This window comes from Pristiophorus japonicus, chromosome 10, assembly GCF_044704955.1.
Source record: "Pristiophorus japonicus isolate sPriJap1 chromosome 10, sPriJap1.hap1, whole genome shotgun sequence".
NCBI classification, from domain to species: domain Eukaryota; kingdom Metazoa; phylum Chordata; class Chondrichthyes; family Pristiophoridae; genus Pristiophorus; species Pristiophorus japonicus.
Window position 1 is genome coordinate 44,722,578 of NC_091986.1, and position 18,849 is coordinate 44,741,426.

Consider the following 18,849-nt stretch of genomic DNA (forward strand, 5'->3'; position numbering starts at 1 on the left):
TGAATATATTCCAGTTAGAAACTCACAAAGTCTGTTGATTAATAATTCACGCAGTGTTAAGCTGGTTGTGAATGTAGTTATCCGTTTAATAGTCTTGCGTCTAATCTCCTTAATGAATTATTTTAAAGGTCCACTTGAGCACCAACTTGACATTGGTACTAAAATTAATCCACAGCTGCACAATTTAATAAAGAGCATTTATAATCTTTATTGATGGTTTCCATTTAAACTTAAAATAAACCAGTACGGTACCCTCACAAAATGTCCTGATTCGCATTGGCAATAAGGTAGGCAACACACAGTAAACAGAGGAACCGACAGTAGACAAGTATGAGTAAGTACAATACAATGAGAACGATTGGAAATATTCACTTGGCATATTCTTCCGCAAATCAGAAAATGTTTTAGATTGGACGTGAGGATTGAGTAAAGGCACAGCATATTGCAATTTCAGCGTACTCATGCTGATGTACTAGAATTCAAGAGAGGTTATAACTACCTCTCATACACACACAAACACAGACACATATATCTTTGTACCAGCCACTGATATTTCTACAGATAGTTTTTACATCCAATATGGTTACGAGAATGAAAATGCAAATACCACAAGTTGCTAAGTAAGGGCTGAGCCTCACCGAATATGGCTTATTCACCATAGGCTGCATTATATACGTTGCAGACATCTCTTTTGGTTGTGATTTCTCAAGATATTGCATTTCACAGAATCCCACAACAGAGGGCAGCAAAGCACATAAAACTCGTGGCGAAGCTCCCTGCATCCTATCTGAATGCCAGTGATTTGATGTCAATCTACCTAGGCGGGCAGTATCCAACTTAAGGGTCGCCCACCCTCCAGGATTGCCCTGGAGCCTCCAGGAATTGAAGAATAATCTCCCAGGACACTGCAGCCAGCAAAAATCCAGGGAGAAAAAGCATAGGGACATTAAGAAAAACATGTTTCTTTCATTTACTATTAACACCTTCGTTTATGAGTCGCAAAAAATATTGGATAAAATTACTGTTTGATGGACAGCTAAGATCCATCCAATCGGGTAACAACATGTTTGCTTTCCGATTGGCCGTGGGAAGGCGGGGTGCCACGAGGATGGATGTGTTGAACGACCAATGGTGGGAGTGTGGGGGCGGGGCGGTTGGAGGCAGGTGGTCATGTGATTGCATGGATAGAGGATTGGCTAACTAACAGAAAACAGAATCGGGATAAATGGTTCATTCTCTGGTTGGCAACCAATAACTAGTGTGGTGCCACAAGGATCAGTGCTGGGATCCCAACTATTTACAATCTATATTAACGACTTGGAAGAAGGGACTGAGTGTAACGTAACCATGTATGCTGATGATACAAAGATGGGAGGAAAAGCAATCTGTGAGGAGGACACAAAAAATCTGCAAAAGGACATAGATAGGCTAAGTGAGTGAGAAAAAAATTGGCAGATGGAGTATAATGTCGGAAAGTGTGAGGTCATGCACTTTGGCAGAAAAAAATCAAACAGCAAGTTATTATTTAAATGGAGAAAAATTGCAAAGTGCCGCAGTACAGCAGGACCTGGGGGTACTTGTGCATGAAACATAAAAGGATAGTGTGCAGATACAGCAAATGATCAGGAAGGCCAATGGTATCTTGGCCTTTATTGCAAAGGGGATGGAGTACAAAAGCAGGGAAGTCTTGCTGCAGCTATACAAGGTATTGGCAAGGCCACACCTGTGTGCAGTTTTGGTTTCCATATTTACGAAAGGATATACTTGCTTTGGAGGCAGTTCAGAGAAGGTTCACTAGGTTGATTCCGGAGATGAGGGGGTTGACTTATGAGGAACGGTTGAGTATGTTGGGCCTCTACTCATTGGAGTTCAGAAGAATGAGAGGTGATCTTATCGAAACGTATAAGATTATGAGGGGGCTTGACAAGGTGGATGCAGAGTGGATGTTTCCACTGATGGGGGAGACTGGAACTAGAGGGCATGATCTTAGAATAAGGGGCTGCCCATTTAAAACAGAGATGAGGAGGAATTTCTTCTCTCAGAGGATTGTAAATCTGTGGAATTTGCTGCCTCAGAGAGCTGTGGAAGCTGGGACATTGAATAAATTTCAGACAGAAATAGACAGTTTTGTGAGCGATAAGGAGATAGGGGGTTATGGGGAGCGGGCGGGGAAGTTGGAGCTGAGTCCATGATCAGATCAGCCATGATCTTATTGAATGGCGGAGCAGGCTCGAGGGACAGTATGGCCTACTCCTGTTCCTATTTCTTATGTTCTTATGAAACCTCCAGGAATTCACCCAACCAGAGTTGGCAACCCCTGTTGTCCAGGTACAATTTGTGGTGATGTAACTCAATCCCGATCTTTAAAACTAAGCAGACGTGTATCTCGCTCCGACAGCTAATAAATGATCCAGGTGAAAAAAACATCAGAGAATCATACAGCACAGAAGAAGGCCATGCAGCCCATAATGCCTGTGCTGGCTCTTTGAAAGAGCTATCCAAATAGTCCCACTCTTTTCCCCTCCCCCATTTGGACAGTCTCAATCCAGGCCCCAGTAGAGATGAACCGATAACTCAACACCTGCCCCACCTCCCCCATCCCTAACTCCAATCATTTGGCAAGATCAAGAAGGACAAATAGTACAAAACGATTGAGGAGGTTCTGCTGGTGCAGTAGGCAGTGCTCTTCGGAGGCTGGTGCAAGTGCAGCATTTGGGCAATGAAAGGGCAGTTTTGAGCCTGAAGGGTGTTTGATGCCGTATCCTGGTGCAACATTGAAAATCTTTGTCTCGCTCCGATATTTTGGTTCCTCACCTTGAGAAGCACAAATACACACACATGTTTATTTTCAGAACAAGTGGATCATTCAGTTTTGTGAAGGGTCAAAGGGAAGTCTTGAGGGTTTGGGTACATGGACCCCCAAATCTCTTTGGAGATTATCGCTCATGGAAACCAGAGGGAGGTGGCACGCGCACTGACTGCCAACTCCTTCACTCCCAGGGCTACAGACACAAGAACATTAGAACAGGAGTAAGCCATTCAGCCCCTCGAACCTGTTCTGTCATTCAATGAGATCATGGCTGATCTGTGACTTAACTCCATATACCTTTGGTTAACAAAGATCTACCAATCTCACCTTTAAAATGAATAATTACAGAGGATATACAGCACAGAAACAGGCCATTCGACCCAAGCAGTCCATGCCGGATTCAGTTGACCTAGCATCAATTGCTGTTTGCGGAAGTGAGTTCCAAACTTTGTGTGTAGAAGTGTTTCCTAATTTCACTCCTGAAAGGTCGAGCTCTAACTTTCAGGCTTTTCCCCCTAGTCCTAGACTCCCCAACCAGCGGAAATAGTTTCTCTCTCTATCAGTTCCCCTTAGTATCTTGAAAATTTCAATCAAATCACCCCTTAACCTTCTAAATTCCAAGGAATGTAACCCTAATTTGTGTAGTCTTTCCTCGTAATGTAACCTTTGAAGTCCAGGTACCATTCTGGTAAACCTACGAAGCACTCCCTCCAAAACCAATATATCCTTCATAAGGTGTGGTGCCCAGAACTGCTCACAGTGCTCCAGGTGTGGTCTAACCAGGGCTTTGTGTAGCTGTAGCAAAACTTCTATTTATATTCTAGCTCTCTAGTTATAAAAGCTAACATTCCATTAGTCTTTTTGATTTTTTTTATACCTGACCACTACATTTTAGTGATGTGGCTTCATGAACCCCTAAATCTTTTTGGAGATTATCGCTCATGCCAACTGGAGGGAGATGGCACTAACCCTGACTTCCAACTCCCTCACCCATGGGCTATAGACAAGTGACGAATGAAGCTCCACATTATCAGCAGGGCAGGCATGTCCTCATCCATCTTGGGCACCAACACCTGAGAAGCACTGCAGATGTCCTACCTTCGGAAATCTTCCATAAAGTCTTCTGTCCTCTTCTAGTTCAGGAACACATAAGAACATAAGAGCATAAGAATTAGGAGCAGGAGTAGGCCATTCGGCCCCTCGAGCCTGCTTCGCCATGCAATAAGATCATGGCTGATCTTCTACCTCAACTCCACTTTCCTGCCCGAACCCCATATCCCTTGATTCCCTTAGTATCCAAAAATCTCCTAATTTCCACCTTTAATAACATAAACTTCAGCTCATTCAAATCTTTGCTGCCCCATATCCTAACTCGCACCAAGTCTTGTTCGCCCATCACGCCCTGTGCTCGCTGACCTACATTGGCTCCCAGTCTAGCAACGTCTCAATATTAAAATTCTCATCCTTGTTTTCAAATCCCTCCATGGCCTCACCCCTCTCTATGTCTGTAATCTCCTCCAGTCCTCCACCCTCCGAGGTATCGGCGCTCTTCCAATTCTGGCCATCTCCGATTTCCATCTCTCCACCATTGGCAGCCGTGCCTTCAGCTGCCTGGGCACTAAGCTCTGGAATTCCCTTCCTAAACCATTCCGCTCGCTCTCCTCCTTTAAGATGCTCCTTAAAACCTACCTTTTTGACCTAGATTTTGGTCACCTGTCCTAATATCTCCTTCTGTGGCTCGGTGTCAAATTTTGTTTGATAATGCTCCTGTGAAGTGCCTTGGGACGTTTTACGACATTAAAGGCGTTATACAAATGTAAGTTGTTGTCCCGACAGTTGTCGGGCTTCACTGAAATGGGCATAACTCAGCTGGAGTGCACTGGTGCGGTAAATGCGTGCCACTCTTACCCAGAGCATGCAGTTCACAGATCCCCTGTCGAGGCTGAAATGGATCTCTAATTATCGCACACCCCAGTGTAAAAGCCCACGGAATGTCTGCAGGCATATGTAAGTGCAAAGAACAGTGAGCGCCATTCCTTTGCCACTGACTGCAAGATCGGACCCTTGTCTACGTCTACCCTAGCGAACCCCTTCACCATTTTAAAGACCTCCATTAGGCCACCCCTCAGCCTTTGCTTTTCTAGAAGAAATCTGAAAGCTTTCGATTGTGTGTCACTTAACAATGCTCTAATCACCCACTGGTTACGTTGGACAGCCTTTGTAGATTAAATGACAGAAACGTAATAGTATTATTAACTAGGAAAGCAGTCACACCATCATCTACCACCTTCTGAGTGTCCTCCACCTTTCTACCTTTTAAATATCCAAGAGGTCGTCGGCGCTCTCATCACTCTCCACAGTTAGTTGCCGAGTCCACCATTTCTTCACATCCGATCCCGAAGTGGCACCATCGGACATCGGGTTCATCTTGCACATGACGGACCTAATGGCCGTACGACCTCCAAACCGCAGATTGACTGTCGAGACAGAGTGGCTGATAGGCTTAGGAGCTGGAAGGGTGAATGGAAAAAGCCCGTAAGCAATTTTATCTTCAATTAAGACCAGTGCAGCGAACTTTACAGAATAATTGCAAATGTAATGCAAGTAGCTCCTAATAAACACAGGTTGACCTCGAATTTTACAGCTCACAAACAGGCCATTTGGCCCAACTGGTCCATGCCAGAGTTTGTGCTCCACACGAGCCTCCTCCCACCCTACTTCATCTCACCCTATCAGCATATCCTTCTTTAAGGAAGGATGTCAAGGCCTTGGCAAATGGAATTCAATCGGAGAAGTGTGAGGTAATGCATTTGAGGACGGCTAACAACGCAAGGCAATACACATTAAATGGTAGGACAGTGAGAAGTGTGGAGGAACAAAAGGACCTTGGACCAGGCAGATAAGGTGGTTAAGAGGCATACTGCCTTTTATTAGCTGACGCATAGAATACGTGAGCAGGGAGGTTCTGCTTGAACTGTATAAAACACTAGTTAGGCCACAGCTAGAGTACTGCGTGCAGTTCTGGTCACCACATTACAGGAAAGATGTGATTGCACTAGAGAGGGTTCAGAGCAGATTTACGAGGATGTTGCCTGGTCTAGAGAATTTTAGCTCTGAGGAAAGATAGGATAGGCTGGGGTTATTTTCTTTGGAACAAAGGAGGCCGAGGGGAGACCATATTGAGGTGTATAAAATTATGAGGGGCCTAGATAAAGTGGATAGAAAGGATCTATTTCCCTTAGCAGAGGGTTCAACAACCAGGGGGCGTAGATTTAAAGTAATTGGTAGGAGGTTTAGAGGGAATTGGAGGAGAATTTCTTTTACCCTGAGGGTGGTTGGGGTCTGGAACTCACTGCCAGAAATGGTGGTAGAGGCAGAAACGCTCACCACATTTAAAAAGTACTTGGATGTGCACTTGAAGTGCCGTAACCTACAAGGCTACAGAAAAAGAGCTCGAAATTTAGCTGGGAGAAACTTAAAATTCAGCAGAGGAGGACAAAGGGTTTAATTAGGAGGGGGAAAATAGAGTATGAGAGGAAGCTTGCAGGGAACATCAAAACTGACTGCAAAAGCTTCTATAGTTATGTGAAGAGAAAAAGGTTAGTGAAGACAAACGTAGGTCCCTTGCAGTCAGAATCAGGTGAATTTATAATGGGGAACAAAGAAATGGCAGACCAATTGAACAAATACTTTGGTTCTGTCTTCACTAAGGAAGACACAAATAACATTCCGGAAATACTAGGGGTCCGAAGGACTAGCGAGAAGGAGGAACTGAAGGGAATCTTTATTAGTCAGGAAATTTTGTTAGGGAAATTGATGGGATTGAAGGTCGATAAATCCCCAGGGCCTGATAGGCTGCATCCCAGAGTACTTAAGGAAGTGGCCCTAGAAATAGTGGATGCATTGGTGGTCATTTACCAACATTCTATTGAGTCTGGATCAGTTCCTATGGACTGCAGTGTAGCTAATGTAACACCACTTTTAAAAAAAGGAGGGGGAGAGAAAACAGGAAATTATAGACCGGTTAGCCTGACATCGGTGGTGGGGAAAATGTTGGAATCAATTATTAAAGATGAAATAGCAGGACATTTAGAAAGCAGTGACAGGATCAGTCCAAGTCAGCATAGATTTATGAAAGGGAAATTATGCTTGACAAATCTTCTCGAATTTTTTGAGGATGTAACTAGTAGAGTGGACAAGAGAGAACCAGTGGATGTGGTGTATTTGGACTTTCAAAAGGCCTTTGACAAGGTCCCACACAACATGATTAGTGTGCAAAATTAAAGCACATGGTATTGGAGGTAATGTATTGACATGGATAGAGAACTGGTTGGCAGACAGGAAACAGAGAGTCGGAATAAATGGGTCCTTTTCAGAATGGCAGGCAGTGACTAGTGGGGTACTGCAGGGTTCAGTGCTGGGACCCCAGCTATTTAGAATCTACATTAATGATTTAGATGAAGGAATTGAATGTAATATCTCCAAATTTGCAGATGACACTAAGCTGGGTGGCGGTGTGAGCTGTGAGGAGGAAGCTAAGAGGCTTCAGGGTGACTTGGACAGGTTAGGTGAGTGGGCAAATGCATGGCAGATACAGTATAATGTGGATAAATGTGAGATTATCCACTTTGGTGGTAAACAGGAAGGCAGAACATTATCTGAATGGTGACAGATTAGGAAAATTAGGGGATGTGCAACGAGGCCTGGGTGTCATGGTACATCAGTTATTGAAAGTTGGCAAGCAGATACAGCAGGCGGTGAAGAAGGCAAATGGCATGTTGGCCTTCATAGCTAGAGGATTTGAGTATAGGAGCAGGGAGGTCTTACTGCAGTTGTACAGGGCCTTGATGGGGTCACACCTGGAATTTTGTGTTCAGTTTTGGTCTCCTAATCTGAGGAAGGACCTTCTTGCTATTGAGGGAGTGCAGCGAAGATTCACCAGATTGATTCCCAGGATGGCAGGACTGATATATGAGGAGAGACTGGATCGACTGGGCTTGTACTCACTGGAGTTTAGAAGAATGAAAGGGGATCTCATAGAAACATACAAAATTCTGACGGGATTGGACAGGTTGGAGGCAGGAAGAATGTTCCCGATGCTGGGGAAGTCCAGAACCAGGGGACACAGTCTAAGAATAAGGGGTAAACCATTTAGGACTGAGATGAGGAGAAACTTCTTCACTCAGAGAGTTGTTAACCTGTGGAATTCTCTACAGCAGAAAGTTGTTGAGGCCAGTTCGTTAGATATATTCAAAAGGGAGTTAGATATGGCCCTTATGGCTAAAGGGATCAAGGGGTATGGAGAGAAAGCAGGAAAGGGGTACTGAGGTTGAATGATCAGCCATGATCTTATTGAATGGTGAGGCAGGCTCGAAGGGCCGAATGGCCTACTCCTGCACCTATTTTCTATGTTTCTATGTTTCTATGAAAGTGGTATTAGGCTGGATAGCTCTTTGTTGTCGATAGGACGGGCTAAATGACCTCCTTCTGTGCTGTTTCTATGATTCTATGGTTGGAGTGGGTGTCGAGGAGATCTACTAGAATGGTACCAGGGATGAGGGACCTGAATTACGTGGAAGAGCTGGGATTATTCTCCTTAGAGCAGAGAAGGTTATGGGGATATTTGATAGAGGTTCAAAATTATGAGGGATTTTGATGGAGTAAATAAGGAGAAACTGTTTCCAGTGGCAGAGGGTCGGTAACCAGAGGACACAGATTTAAGGTAATTGGCAAAAGAACCAGAGGGGAGACGAGGAGAACATTTTTTACACCGCGAGTTGTTGTGATCTGGAATGCGCTGCCTGAAAGGGCGGTGGAAGCAAATTCAATAGTAGCTTTCAAAAGGGAATTGGATAAATACTTGGAAAAGGGAAAATGCGCAGGGCTATGGGGAAAGAGCAGGGGTGAGTGGGACTAATTGGGTCGCTCTTTCAAAGAGCCAGCACAGGCACGATGAAACCGAATGGCCTCCTTCTGCGCTGTAGGAGTCTATGATTAGGGACCACTGTTATTACAGAGCAGCTGGAAGCCCTGAAGCAAGTGGCCATCAAACCCTCAGCATTGCAGCAGTCCCTGCTTTCTACCCCCTCAATTAGGGGGCGTGTTGGGGCCAAGGTTTGCGACCCGAATCCAGGCGCATTCAGGTCGCTGGGCAGAATGCACTTTGAACTGACTCTGCCTGACCTGTGCCCAGGTGGAGTGGAGATGGGGAACATCCAGAGCACATGTTTTAGATTTTTTTTTTTGTCTCTGCCCACACCATAACACCATTATTCAGTCGAGAAGGCTGTCGGGTAACCAGTTTGCAGACCTGTGTCAAAGTAGCTTCTGTGCGGGAAACCGAATATCCCTCCCTCTCTGCTTTCCTATGAGATAATTTAAACTATGTGAGAGTAGGAAGAGACTGGATGTTGGGTGATTCTTTATTGGACGGTTCTTCATTTCCCAGGGAGTAGTGCGCCTCTGGAGCTGGAGCAGTTCCTGACTGGGGTAGAGATCGCATCGTTTAGAAGGTCATTATCTTTATAGATAACACTTGATCTGTGAGATCCCCTGGACTGGTTTCAATCACCTGAGGGGGGAGCGGAGAGGAATTTTCCAGGGTATCTGTTCCCTCACTGGCCCTGGATTTTCCGCCTCTCGCAGGAGATCTCATGGCTGCGGGGGGAGTGGGGATGGGGTGGGACGGCATGGAAGTGTCCATTCACGGTGCACCAGCCATCGTGAGGTGTGGGTCAGGCTTGATGGACCCGCTGGTCTTTTTCTGCCCCATAACATCGTGTGTTCGAAGAACAATTCTTCATTTCTGTAATGTTTGGTAGTCTAGTGGTTAGGATTTGGTGCTCTCACTACCACGGCCCGTGTTCGATTCCCGGTCAGGGAAATCATTTTTTGTCAGTTTTAGTGACCCTCCCGCCACCCCCACCCTTTTTAGCCAGGGGGCACTTGTATAATGTGTATTTTAGTGCCCTCAAAAAAAAAAGAAAAAAACAAAAAAAAGGGGGCACTTGAAAAGTTTTTGGGGTGTGATTATTTGTTTCTACAAAATAGTTGTGGAGCTGTTGCATAGCCAGTCATCTGATGTTCACAAGACTCAATAAAACACCAAGTCATCCATGATGAGGTATGCAGTTGTGAGCCTAGTGGATGAACTGGTAATATGTATTGTGATTGTTAAACCTTTGTTAATAAACCAACTAGTTCTTACTAGCAATGTGTTGCGATGAATTCTTAAGTAAAGAACCCATGAAACAAATACATTACAGTTTCTAACTGTATTCTTTCACTTAATGGAACCACTCGGATTCCCCATTAACCAAGGAAGTAATGACTAGAGTGTCGTATCCTACCACCGTTGCTGCAACAACGTGTCGTGAAATACTAACTCTAGAGTCAGCTGCCTCTGTGAGTATGCTCATAGGTTTATAGAGCTGTTGCATTGTAAGTGGCTTAGCCTTTTTCCTGGTGAAATTATCTTTTTGTTTTTTTTTGCAATTTCTTTCAGAGCTGTAGCTATGACAACGGACAAGGAAAGAATTCCCAAAGTACCTGATGGGAGGCGCCACTGACCAAATTTTCTTTGAGGCTTTCCAATATCCGTGGAGTCTGTTCGATAGCCACCTCGGTCCGAGTGCGTTGGGCTGAGCAGCTGCTGTTGACTGCTTGTCTGTGCAGGAGACAAGAGCGATGACTGTTGACGGTCTCATTATAGCTGAGCTAGCAATCACTACATCATAATCAACAGCAAGAATAATCAGCAGGCAGACGCTCTCTCTCTGATAATGACTGCAGGTGCCGCCATAAATCAAACTTGATATTTAATTATGCTGACTCAGTGGTTATGATACTGAACTATTAACAGCTATTAATTATTAAAAGCAGAATCATAGTATTGCTGTTAATAATTCTGCTGTTGTCATTTACACATCCTCCAGATCCATCTTTTATTTCTTTACTTGTCCCATTATCATCTCCTTTCCCCTTGCACCATCATCCCTTTTGTCATTTAATCACGCCTGCCTTCCACCCGATCACAGACCTTTGTTCTTTCGGATGAGATGTTAAACCGAGGCCTCCGTCTGTTCTCTCACGTGGGCCTAAAAGATCCCATGGCCACTATTTCAAAGAAGAGCAGTGTAGTTCTCCCCGGTGTCCTGGGGAGAACTCAATCAACATAACAAAAACAGATTGTCTGGTCATTATCACATTGCTGTTTGTGGGAGCTTGCTGTGCACAAATTGGCTGCCTCGTTTCCCACATTCCAACATAGGAGTGACTACACTCCTAAAATATTTAATTGGCTGCAAAGCACTTTGGGATGTCCGGTGATTGTGAAAGGCGAAATATAAATGCAAGTCTTTCTTTCTTTCCTGCCCCCACTTTCCTTGCCTCTGTACTTGCTTATAACTGTTAAATCTTTTCCAGTTCTAACGAAAGGTCATCGAACTGAAACATTACTTCTGTTTCTCTCACCACAGATGCTGCCTGATCTGCTTAGTGCCTCCAGCATTTTCTGTTTATGTTTCATATTTCCAGCATCCACAGTGTTTTGCTTATGTGTTAATAAATCTGCTCCAGGTTACCGCTCTTAAATACATCAAGAAATACTTTTTAATGGAAAGAAAAAGGAAATTATTACATTCTGTGTCGCTGCCTGATTACCACCTTTTCAGGCAGTGAGTTCCAGTGCTGGTTCATGCACATTAAATGGTAGGATACTGAAAAGTGTAGAGGAACAAAGGGACCTTGGAGTGCAGGTCCACAGATCCCTGGTGGTAGCAGGCCAGGTAGAAAACATGGTTAAGGAGGCATACGGAATATTTGCCTTTATTAGCCGAGGCATAACATACAAGAGCTGGGAGGTCATGCTTGAACTGTATAAAACACGAGTTAGGCTAGAGTACTGCGTGCAGTTCTGGTCACCACATTACAGGAAAGATGTGATTACACAGGAGATTTACAAGAATGTTGCCTGAACTGGAGAATTTTAACTAGGAGGAAAGATTGGATAGGCTGGGTTTGTTTTCTTTGGAACAGCGGACGCTGAGGGGAAATCTTATTGAGGTGTATAAAATTATGAGGGGCCTGGATAGGGTGGATAGGACGGATCTAGTTTCCTTAGCTGAGGAGTCATTAACCAGGGAGCATAGATTTAAAGTAATTGGTAGAAGGTCTGTGGGGAGTTGAGGGGCAATTTCTTCACCCAGAGGGTGGTAGGGGTCTGGAACTTACTGCCTGGAAGGGTGGTAGAGGCAGAAACCCTCACCACAGTTAAAGGGTACTTGGTTGTGCATTTGAAGTGCCGCAACCTACAGACCAAGAGCTGGAAAGTGAGTTTAGGCTGGATAGCTCTTGGTTGGCAGGCGCAGGTGTGGACAGGATGGGCCGAAATGTCCTCCTTCCGTGCTGTAAATTTCTATGATTCCATGATTCTATGATGGGTTTTTTGCACGTTTATGATTATGCAAATTAATTTTAGCGGAAACCTGAAGCCTTACCTAACCAACACAATTTCAAGGGCATTTTGGGCGCAATTTCACGATTGTGGAAACTAACACGGTGATTCTTAATGCCCTCAGGGTAACTAGGGATGGGCAATAAATATTAGCTTGCCAGGGTCACCCAAAATCCAGGAGCAATTTTTTTTTAAATGGCATTGCTCGTGATGCATAACCAATGGAATGGTTCTTGCAGATGCATGCACTGAGGATCATTCACATTTCCTTAGATAGGAAATGAAGGCCTTAGAGTAGGTACAGAAAGGATTTACCAGAATGGTTCCAGGGATGAGGGACTTCAGTTATGTGGAGAGACTGGAGAAGCTGGGGTTGTTCTCCTTAGAGCAGAGATGGTTGAGAGGAGATTTAATAGAGGGGTCTAGAGTCGATAAACTTTACTGTCCCACTGCCATTATCGCCCCAAAAACATCAAAGTCAAAAATCCACCCCAATGGATAGGTGTGGGCAAAGTTTCTGAGGGGTGGCTTAGATGGGCAGTAAGGTGTTGGGACCTCCATTTTATTCAGTTGATAACAGGGTTCCTTTAGCTGTGTTGGTTTCAGGTCTGGGGAGGGTGACTGACTGGATTTACAGATTCTCCTTAATTCGAATGCGTCTGTCTGTTTTTAAGGCCGTGTGGTAATGATGAGTTGGTGTGTTTATCAAGACTGGGCAACCCAGCTCATGTAGCAATCCATGTTCTGAAGTTTTTACACTCCTGCAGACCACAGACCAATAAGTACAGTGGTCCTCCTTTTCAAATCCCTCCATGGCCTCGCCCCTCCCTATCTCTGTAACCTCCTCCAACCTTACATCCCTCTGAGATATATGTGCTCCTCTAATTCTGGCCTCTTGAGCATCCCCGATTTTAATCGCACCACCATTGGTGGCCGTGCCTTTAGCTGCCGGGACCCTAAGCTCTGGAATTCCCTCCCTAAACCTCTTCACCTCTCTATCCTCCTTTAAGACACTCCTTAAAACCTATCTGACACCAGTCCTAATACCTTCGCATCCTGAGATCCACACTCAACGCTATGTGCCACTATATGCACACTCTCGACCTCTCACTTCAGCAGCATTGACTCACTATCTTTAAGCTGTCCTGGTCTGCAGTTCCAATTCATCCTTCGCCACAACCGGCGCTCGAACAAAAAATTTTTTTCCTTCCTTTCAGGTGTCAAAGGATCGTAAGCTTCAACAACTCTTGATCACAATGCCCCTCTGGAACGTTGATCCCCTTCACTTCCCTCTGATCCTATCCCTTCCCTCTGATCCTACCCCTTCTTCCAATCTCATCCCCTGCCATGATGTCACTATCCCCTCTGTGTAATATAGAGCTCCCCCTAATGGACTACTGCAGTAATGCAACTATTGATGTATATAATAAAAAGATCATGTGACATGGTCACATGACAAGTCCCTATAGAGCATCTTGTGTATGCATGTGTTTGTGATGTCGTAAAGAATAGATCACATTGGCGATGAAGATAAGATAATCGGATTCCCTAGCTGAAATTTTTGTTGGTGGATCATCCAATCAAACAACAGAGAGACTTTGAGAGCTTCTTTGTTTTGCAGCACAGCTAAAAATCAAAGGTACATTTCAAGCATACTATTGACATTGCCAGAGTCCAGATGGTCACACCTATGGGAATAATAGGGTGCTTGGGTGAGTTCCATCCTGACTGAGAGACTTAAATAATTTACTTCCACTATTTCACTAAATACTTCCAAAAAAGTTAAGTAATACTTTTGCGAATATAAAACATATGTGGAGCGGCTAGAAATGTTTTTCACCGCAAATAGTATCATCGAAGTCCATGATGATGAAAACCATAACCGGTTGGTTTTAGAAAGAATATGGGCTATTTTCTTGACTGAAGCAGGTCCCGAGGTGTATGAAACCCTGAAAAATTTGCTTGTTCCCGTCAAGCCAAGGGACACGCCACTGACGGAGATTCTAACCAAGTTAGAACAACACTACAGTCTTGAGCCACTGGAAATTGCTGAAAGTTATTGTTTTGGAATGCAGAATCAATTAACTGATGAGAATATCAGTGAGTACATTGTAGCATTAAAAAAGCTATCCATTCACTCTCATTTCGGAAACTTTCAGGACCGAGCATTGCGTGACCGCTTTATTTGTGGGATGACAAATGAAGCAATCAGAAGAAAGTTGTTGACAACCCCTAACTTGACTTTTGGTTTCGCTTGTCAGACAGCTATGTCGATGGATATGGCCGACCAATATTCCAGAGTTTTACGTGCCATTTCCAGTCGTCAGACAACCGAGGTGAATCGACTGCAGGTTAAAAGTCAAAGGCAGTTGGGCCCCAAGGTCTCAGCGACTGGCCAAGATAACAGTGCATTGAAGTCATGCTGTCGGTGCCTGGGACAACACATTGTCTTCACATATGGACAGCATTGAACAGAGTGTTTCTTTGGAAGAAAACAGGGTATCTTGCAAAGGCACGTCAACTGAAGAGTAAACGATGTGCAATGCTAGAAGTAGCAATCACCAGAGACTACATAGCACTGAAGAGAAGCAACAGGATAAGGAGGTTCTGGAGATACATGTCATCAGGAGCATGAGGATATCTAACAGTGATTCGCGGATCATCGTTGACGTTGCAAGAACCAGGATACCCTTGCAAATCGACACTGATGCAGCCGTGAGCATAGTTCCAGAGTACCAGAATCATTATATCTCGACAAGTTGAATGATTTTCCACTAGAAAGGTTGATGGTAGAGCTGCGAGGCTACTCAGGAGAGCAAATACCTGTGGTAGGATGCATCACCGTACTGGTGAAATACAAGGATCAGTTTCAGAGCTTGCCTTTCTTAGTAGTGGCAGGAGTCAAGCCTGCCTTAATAGGTAGAAATTGGTTGGGATCACTGAAGCTGGATTGGAATGAGATTTTTCGTGTTGAAACGAGATTTGCATTGAAGGATGATGTCATCAAACAGTATCCAAAGGTGTTCCATGAAACAGGCATTCCGATGCAAGGTCTCAAGGCGAGTGTCAGCATGCAGGAGGCTAGACCAGTTTACTGCAAGCCATATCCCATACCATACGCACTCAAGGAGAAAGTTGAACAAGAACTCAAAAGACTAGAAACTGAGAACATTATCTCTAAGGTAGATCTAATTAATTGGGCTACATCCATTGTGTTGTACCTAAGTCAGATGGTAATACTGATGCTATGTCTAGGTTTCCATCCCCTTCACAAGTTACACCCAATAGGGAAGAAGTGTTCTGTTTTTCATACATTGATGAACTGCCAGTCCCAGCTGAAGAAATTGGTAGAACAACCAAACATGATTACATAGAAAAGGGCTGGCCAAACCTGTTATCAGAGAAAGATATTCATCCATACTTCATTTGTAGGAATGAATTATCAGTGGATAAAAATTGTATCATGTGAGGTGCAAGAGTAGTTATTCCAAATAAGTTTAGATCCAAGTTGTTAGGAGATCTTCATGATCAGAACCTGGGAATGTGTTTGACCAAGAGTTTTGCACACAGTTATTTATGGTGGCCAGGTTTAGATAAAGATATAGAGTACATCATTAGTCAGTATACAGCATGTCAATTGGTAAGCAAGAAACCACCATTACAGCAATGGAAATGGCCTCCCAGGGTGGCAAAGATTATATGTAGATTTTGCTGAGCTAGAAGGACATCAATTGTTCATTTTGATTCAAAATGGGTAGAGATGTTTCCAATGCGGAAAACAACAAGTAAAGCACTAGACAATTTGTGAAGATTGTTTTCTTCATATGGCCTCCCAGAAGAGATTGTGTCTGATAATGGGCCACAATTTTGTTCAGAAGAATTTGCACAGATCATGAGCAGAAATGGTGTGAAACATACCAAGGTTCCACCATACCACCCTGCTTCAAATGGTGTAGCAGAGTGCACAGTGCAAATTGTAAAACGTGCCCTCATCAAGCAAATGTTGGATCCAAATCCAAGGAAACGGCAGTTGTCATTGGATCACAAACTAGCAAAATTTCTGATTACTTATCGTAATGCTCCTCATACAACTACTGATAGAACACCAGCAGAATTGTTTCTCAAACGACAACCATGAACCAGGTCCATGTTGTTAAAGCCAAACCTGGCACAGTCAGTAGAAGAGAAACAATCAAGACAGAAAGAGAATCATGATAGAGGTAGAGTAAGAGAGAGAAGTGTGAAATTGAATCAGAAGGTTAGAATAAAGAACCATCACCATAAATGGTTAAAGTGGTTAGCAGGAAAAGTAGTGAAGATATATGGTCCACGCACATATTTGGTCAAGATGTTTGTTTATGTTATGTATTAATGCTTGGGGATCACCAGACAGCGCCGCGGTCGGAGGTCATCGGGCTGTAAGCATGTGGCATGTGTGCTTGGTCACCTGTATATAAGCTGTGTGTCTTTGTAAGCTGGCACTCTTGGGTTGGAATAAAGATGGATCAAGTTGCACCTGAGTGAGTTTACAGTAACCAGACTCGAGTCATTACAATTGGCGACAAGGTAATTTAAGAAACTTCGCATGCACAATGGGCACTGTTGGAATCCTGGAGAGATTCGTGGAGGGTAAGGGTGGATTTTGTCGACTGCCTGGATCAGTATTTTGTGGCCAACGGCATGGAGGCAGAGGCCTACGCAGGGCAGGGCAGTTCTCCTCACCATTTGTGGTCCGAAAATATACGGCCTCATGAAGAATCTTCTCTCGCCTGTACATCCGGTGGAAAAAGGGTACGAGGAATTGTGTACATTGGTGGGTAACCATCTGAAGCCAAAAGAGGGGATCATCATATCACGCTACCGTTTCTACACGCATGTTCGTGCTGAGGGCCAGGATATGTCGGAATTTGTCGCCGACCCGTGAAGTCTTGTTGAGCTGTGTAAGTTCGGGGACATGCTGGAAGACATGCTGTGTGGTGTCTTCGTGATAGGCATCAACCATGATGCAATCCCCAGGAAGCTGTTGGCAGCAGAGACTCTGGATTTGAAAAAGGCCATCGCGATTGCCCAGGCATGCATGATGATGGATGATAATTTGAGGCAGATATCATCGACGAGTTGGAGTTCCATGGCAAGTACTGTAAACAAGATGGCGTCGTCTTTGGGCAGAGCTGCTTACACGAAACCTGCCGCTGCTCAAAGCCCCCCAACTGGTTCGAACCAGATTTCACCGTGTTGGCATTGTGGGGGCAATCATCGGCTTCATCAGTGGATCCAATGGATGCAATGGATGTTCGAAAATGGGGCATCTTCACAGGATGTGTCCACAACGGAGCAAGCGTGGTACGGCTCACCACGTGGTTGATGAAGACCAGTTCAGTGATGGCCCGGATACGCAACCCGAGGAGGAAGTGAATGGACTGTATTCGTTCCTGAGCAAGAGCCAGCCGATAGTCGTTAATGAGAAGCTGAATGGTGTGCCTGTATCAATGGAGCTGGACACGGGTGCGAGCCAGTCGATAATGAGCCAAAGGATATTTGACAAGCTGTGGGACACTAAGGCTGCGAAACCGAAGCTGAGTACAGTCAATGCCAGGTTGTGTACTTACACTAAGGAACTCATACCGGTGCTCGGCAGTGCAGCAATCGAGGTGTCTTATGACGGTGTGGTTCATGAGCTACCATTATGGATCGTCCCAGGTAATGGTCCAATGCTGTTCGGCCGGAATTGGCTCGAGCAAATCAAGCTGAACTGGAATTATGTCAAGATGTTGTCCTCGGTGGATGATACTTCGTGTGCTCAAGTATTGAAAAAGTTTCCTTCTTTGTTTGAACCGGGCATTGGTAATTTTACGGGAGCCAAGATGCAGATTCACCTGGACGCCAATGCAAGGCCTGTCTATCACAAAGCTCAGTTTGCTCCGTACATGATGAGGGAGAAGGTTGAAATTAAGGTTGAAATTGAGCTTGACAGACTCCAGCGTGAAGGGATCATATCACCGGTCGAGTTTAACAAGTGGGCTAGTCCCATTGTTCCTGTGTTGAAGAGTGATGGCACTGTCAGGATTTGTGGAGACTACAAGGTTACGATTAACCGATTTTCGAAACAGGATCAGTATCCGTTACCGAGGGCTGATGACCTGTTCGCCATACTAGCTGCGAAACTGGATATGATGTCGGCCTATATAACACAGGAGCTTGTCGACACTTCGAAGAAACTCAACTGCATCAACACCCATAAAGGATTGTTCATCTTCAACAGGTGTCCTTTTGGGATTCGTTCGGCTGCAGCCATATTTCAGAGGAATATGGAGAGTTTACTGAAGTCCGTTCCTAGAACTGTCATGCTTCAAGATGACATTCTGGTCACAGGTCGCGACACGGCTGAACATCTGAACAATCTTGAAGAAGTGCTATAGCATCTGGACAAAGTGGGACTCAGGCTGAAATGCTCGAAGTGTGTATTCATGGCACCTGAAGTCGAATTTCTCGGGAGGAGGATTGCTGCTGATGGCAACAGGCCCACTGATTCGAAAACTGAGGCCATCAAAAATGCACCCAGGCCTCAGAATGTGATGGAGCTGCA

General features: G+C 44.6%; 1 protein-coding gene across 1 annotated transcript in view; it reads right to left on the bottom strand.

The window, feature by feature from the left end:
- Window positions 1-217: 217 nt before the first annotated feature.
- nalcn (sodium leak channel, non-selective) overlaps window positions 218-18,849 on the bottom strand; it is a 364,870-nt gene continuing 346,238 nt past the window's right edge. Inside the window, exons 42-44 of the mRNA XM_070891788.1 lie at window positions 10,358-10,475; window positions 5,123-5,319; window positions 218-2,814 (exon numbers count right to left, since the gene is read on the bottom strand). Of these exons, the coding sequence (XP_070747889.1) occupies window positions 5,126-5,319; window positions 10,358-10,475 (312 nt within the window). The 3' untranslated portion in view covers window positions 218-2,814; window positions 5,123-5,125. The remainder of the gene's footprint in view (window positions 2,815-5,122; window positions 5,320-10,357; window positions 10,476-18,849) is intronic.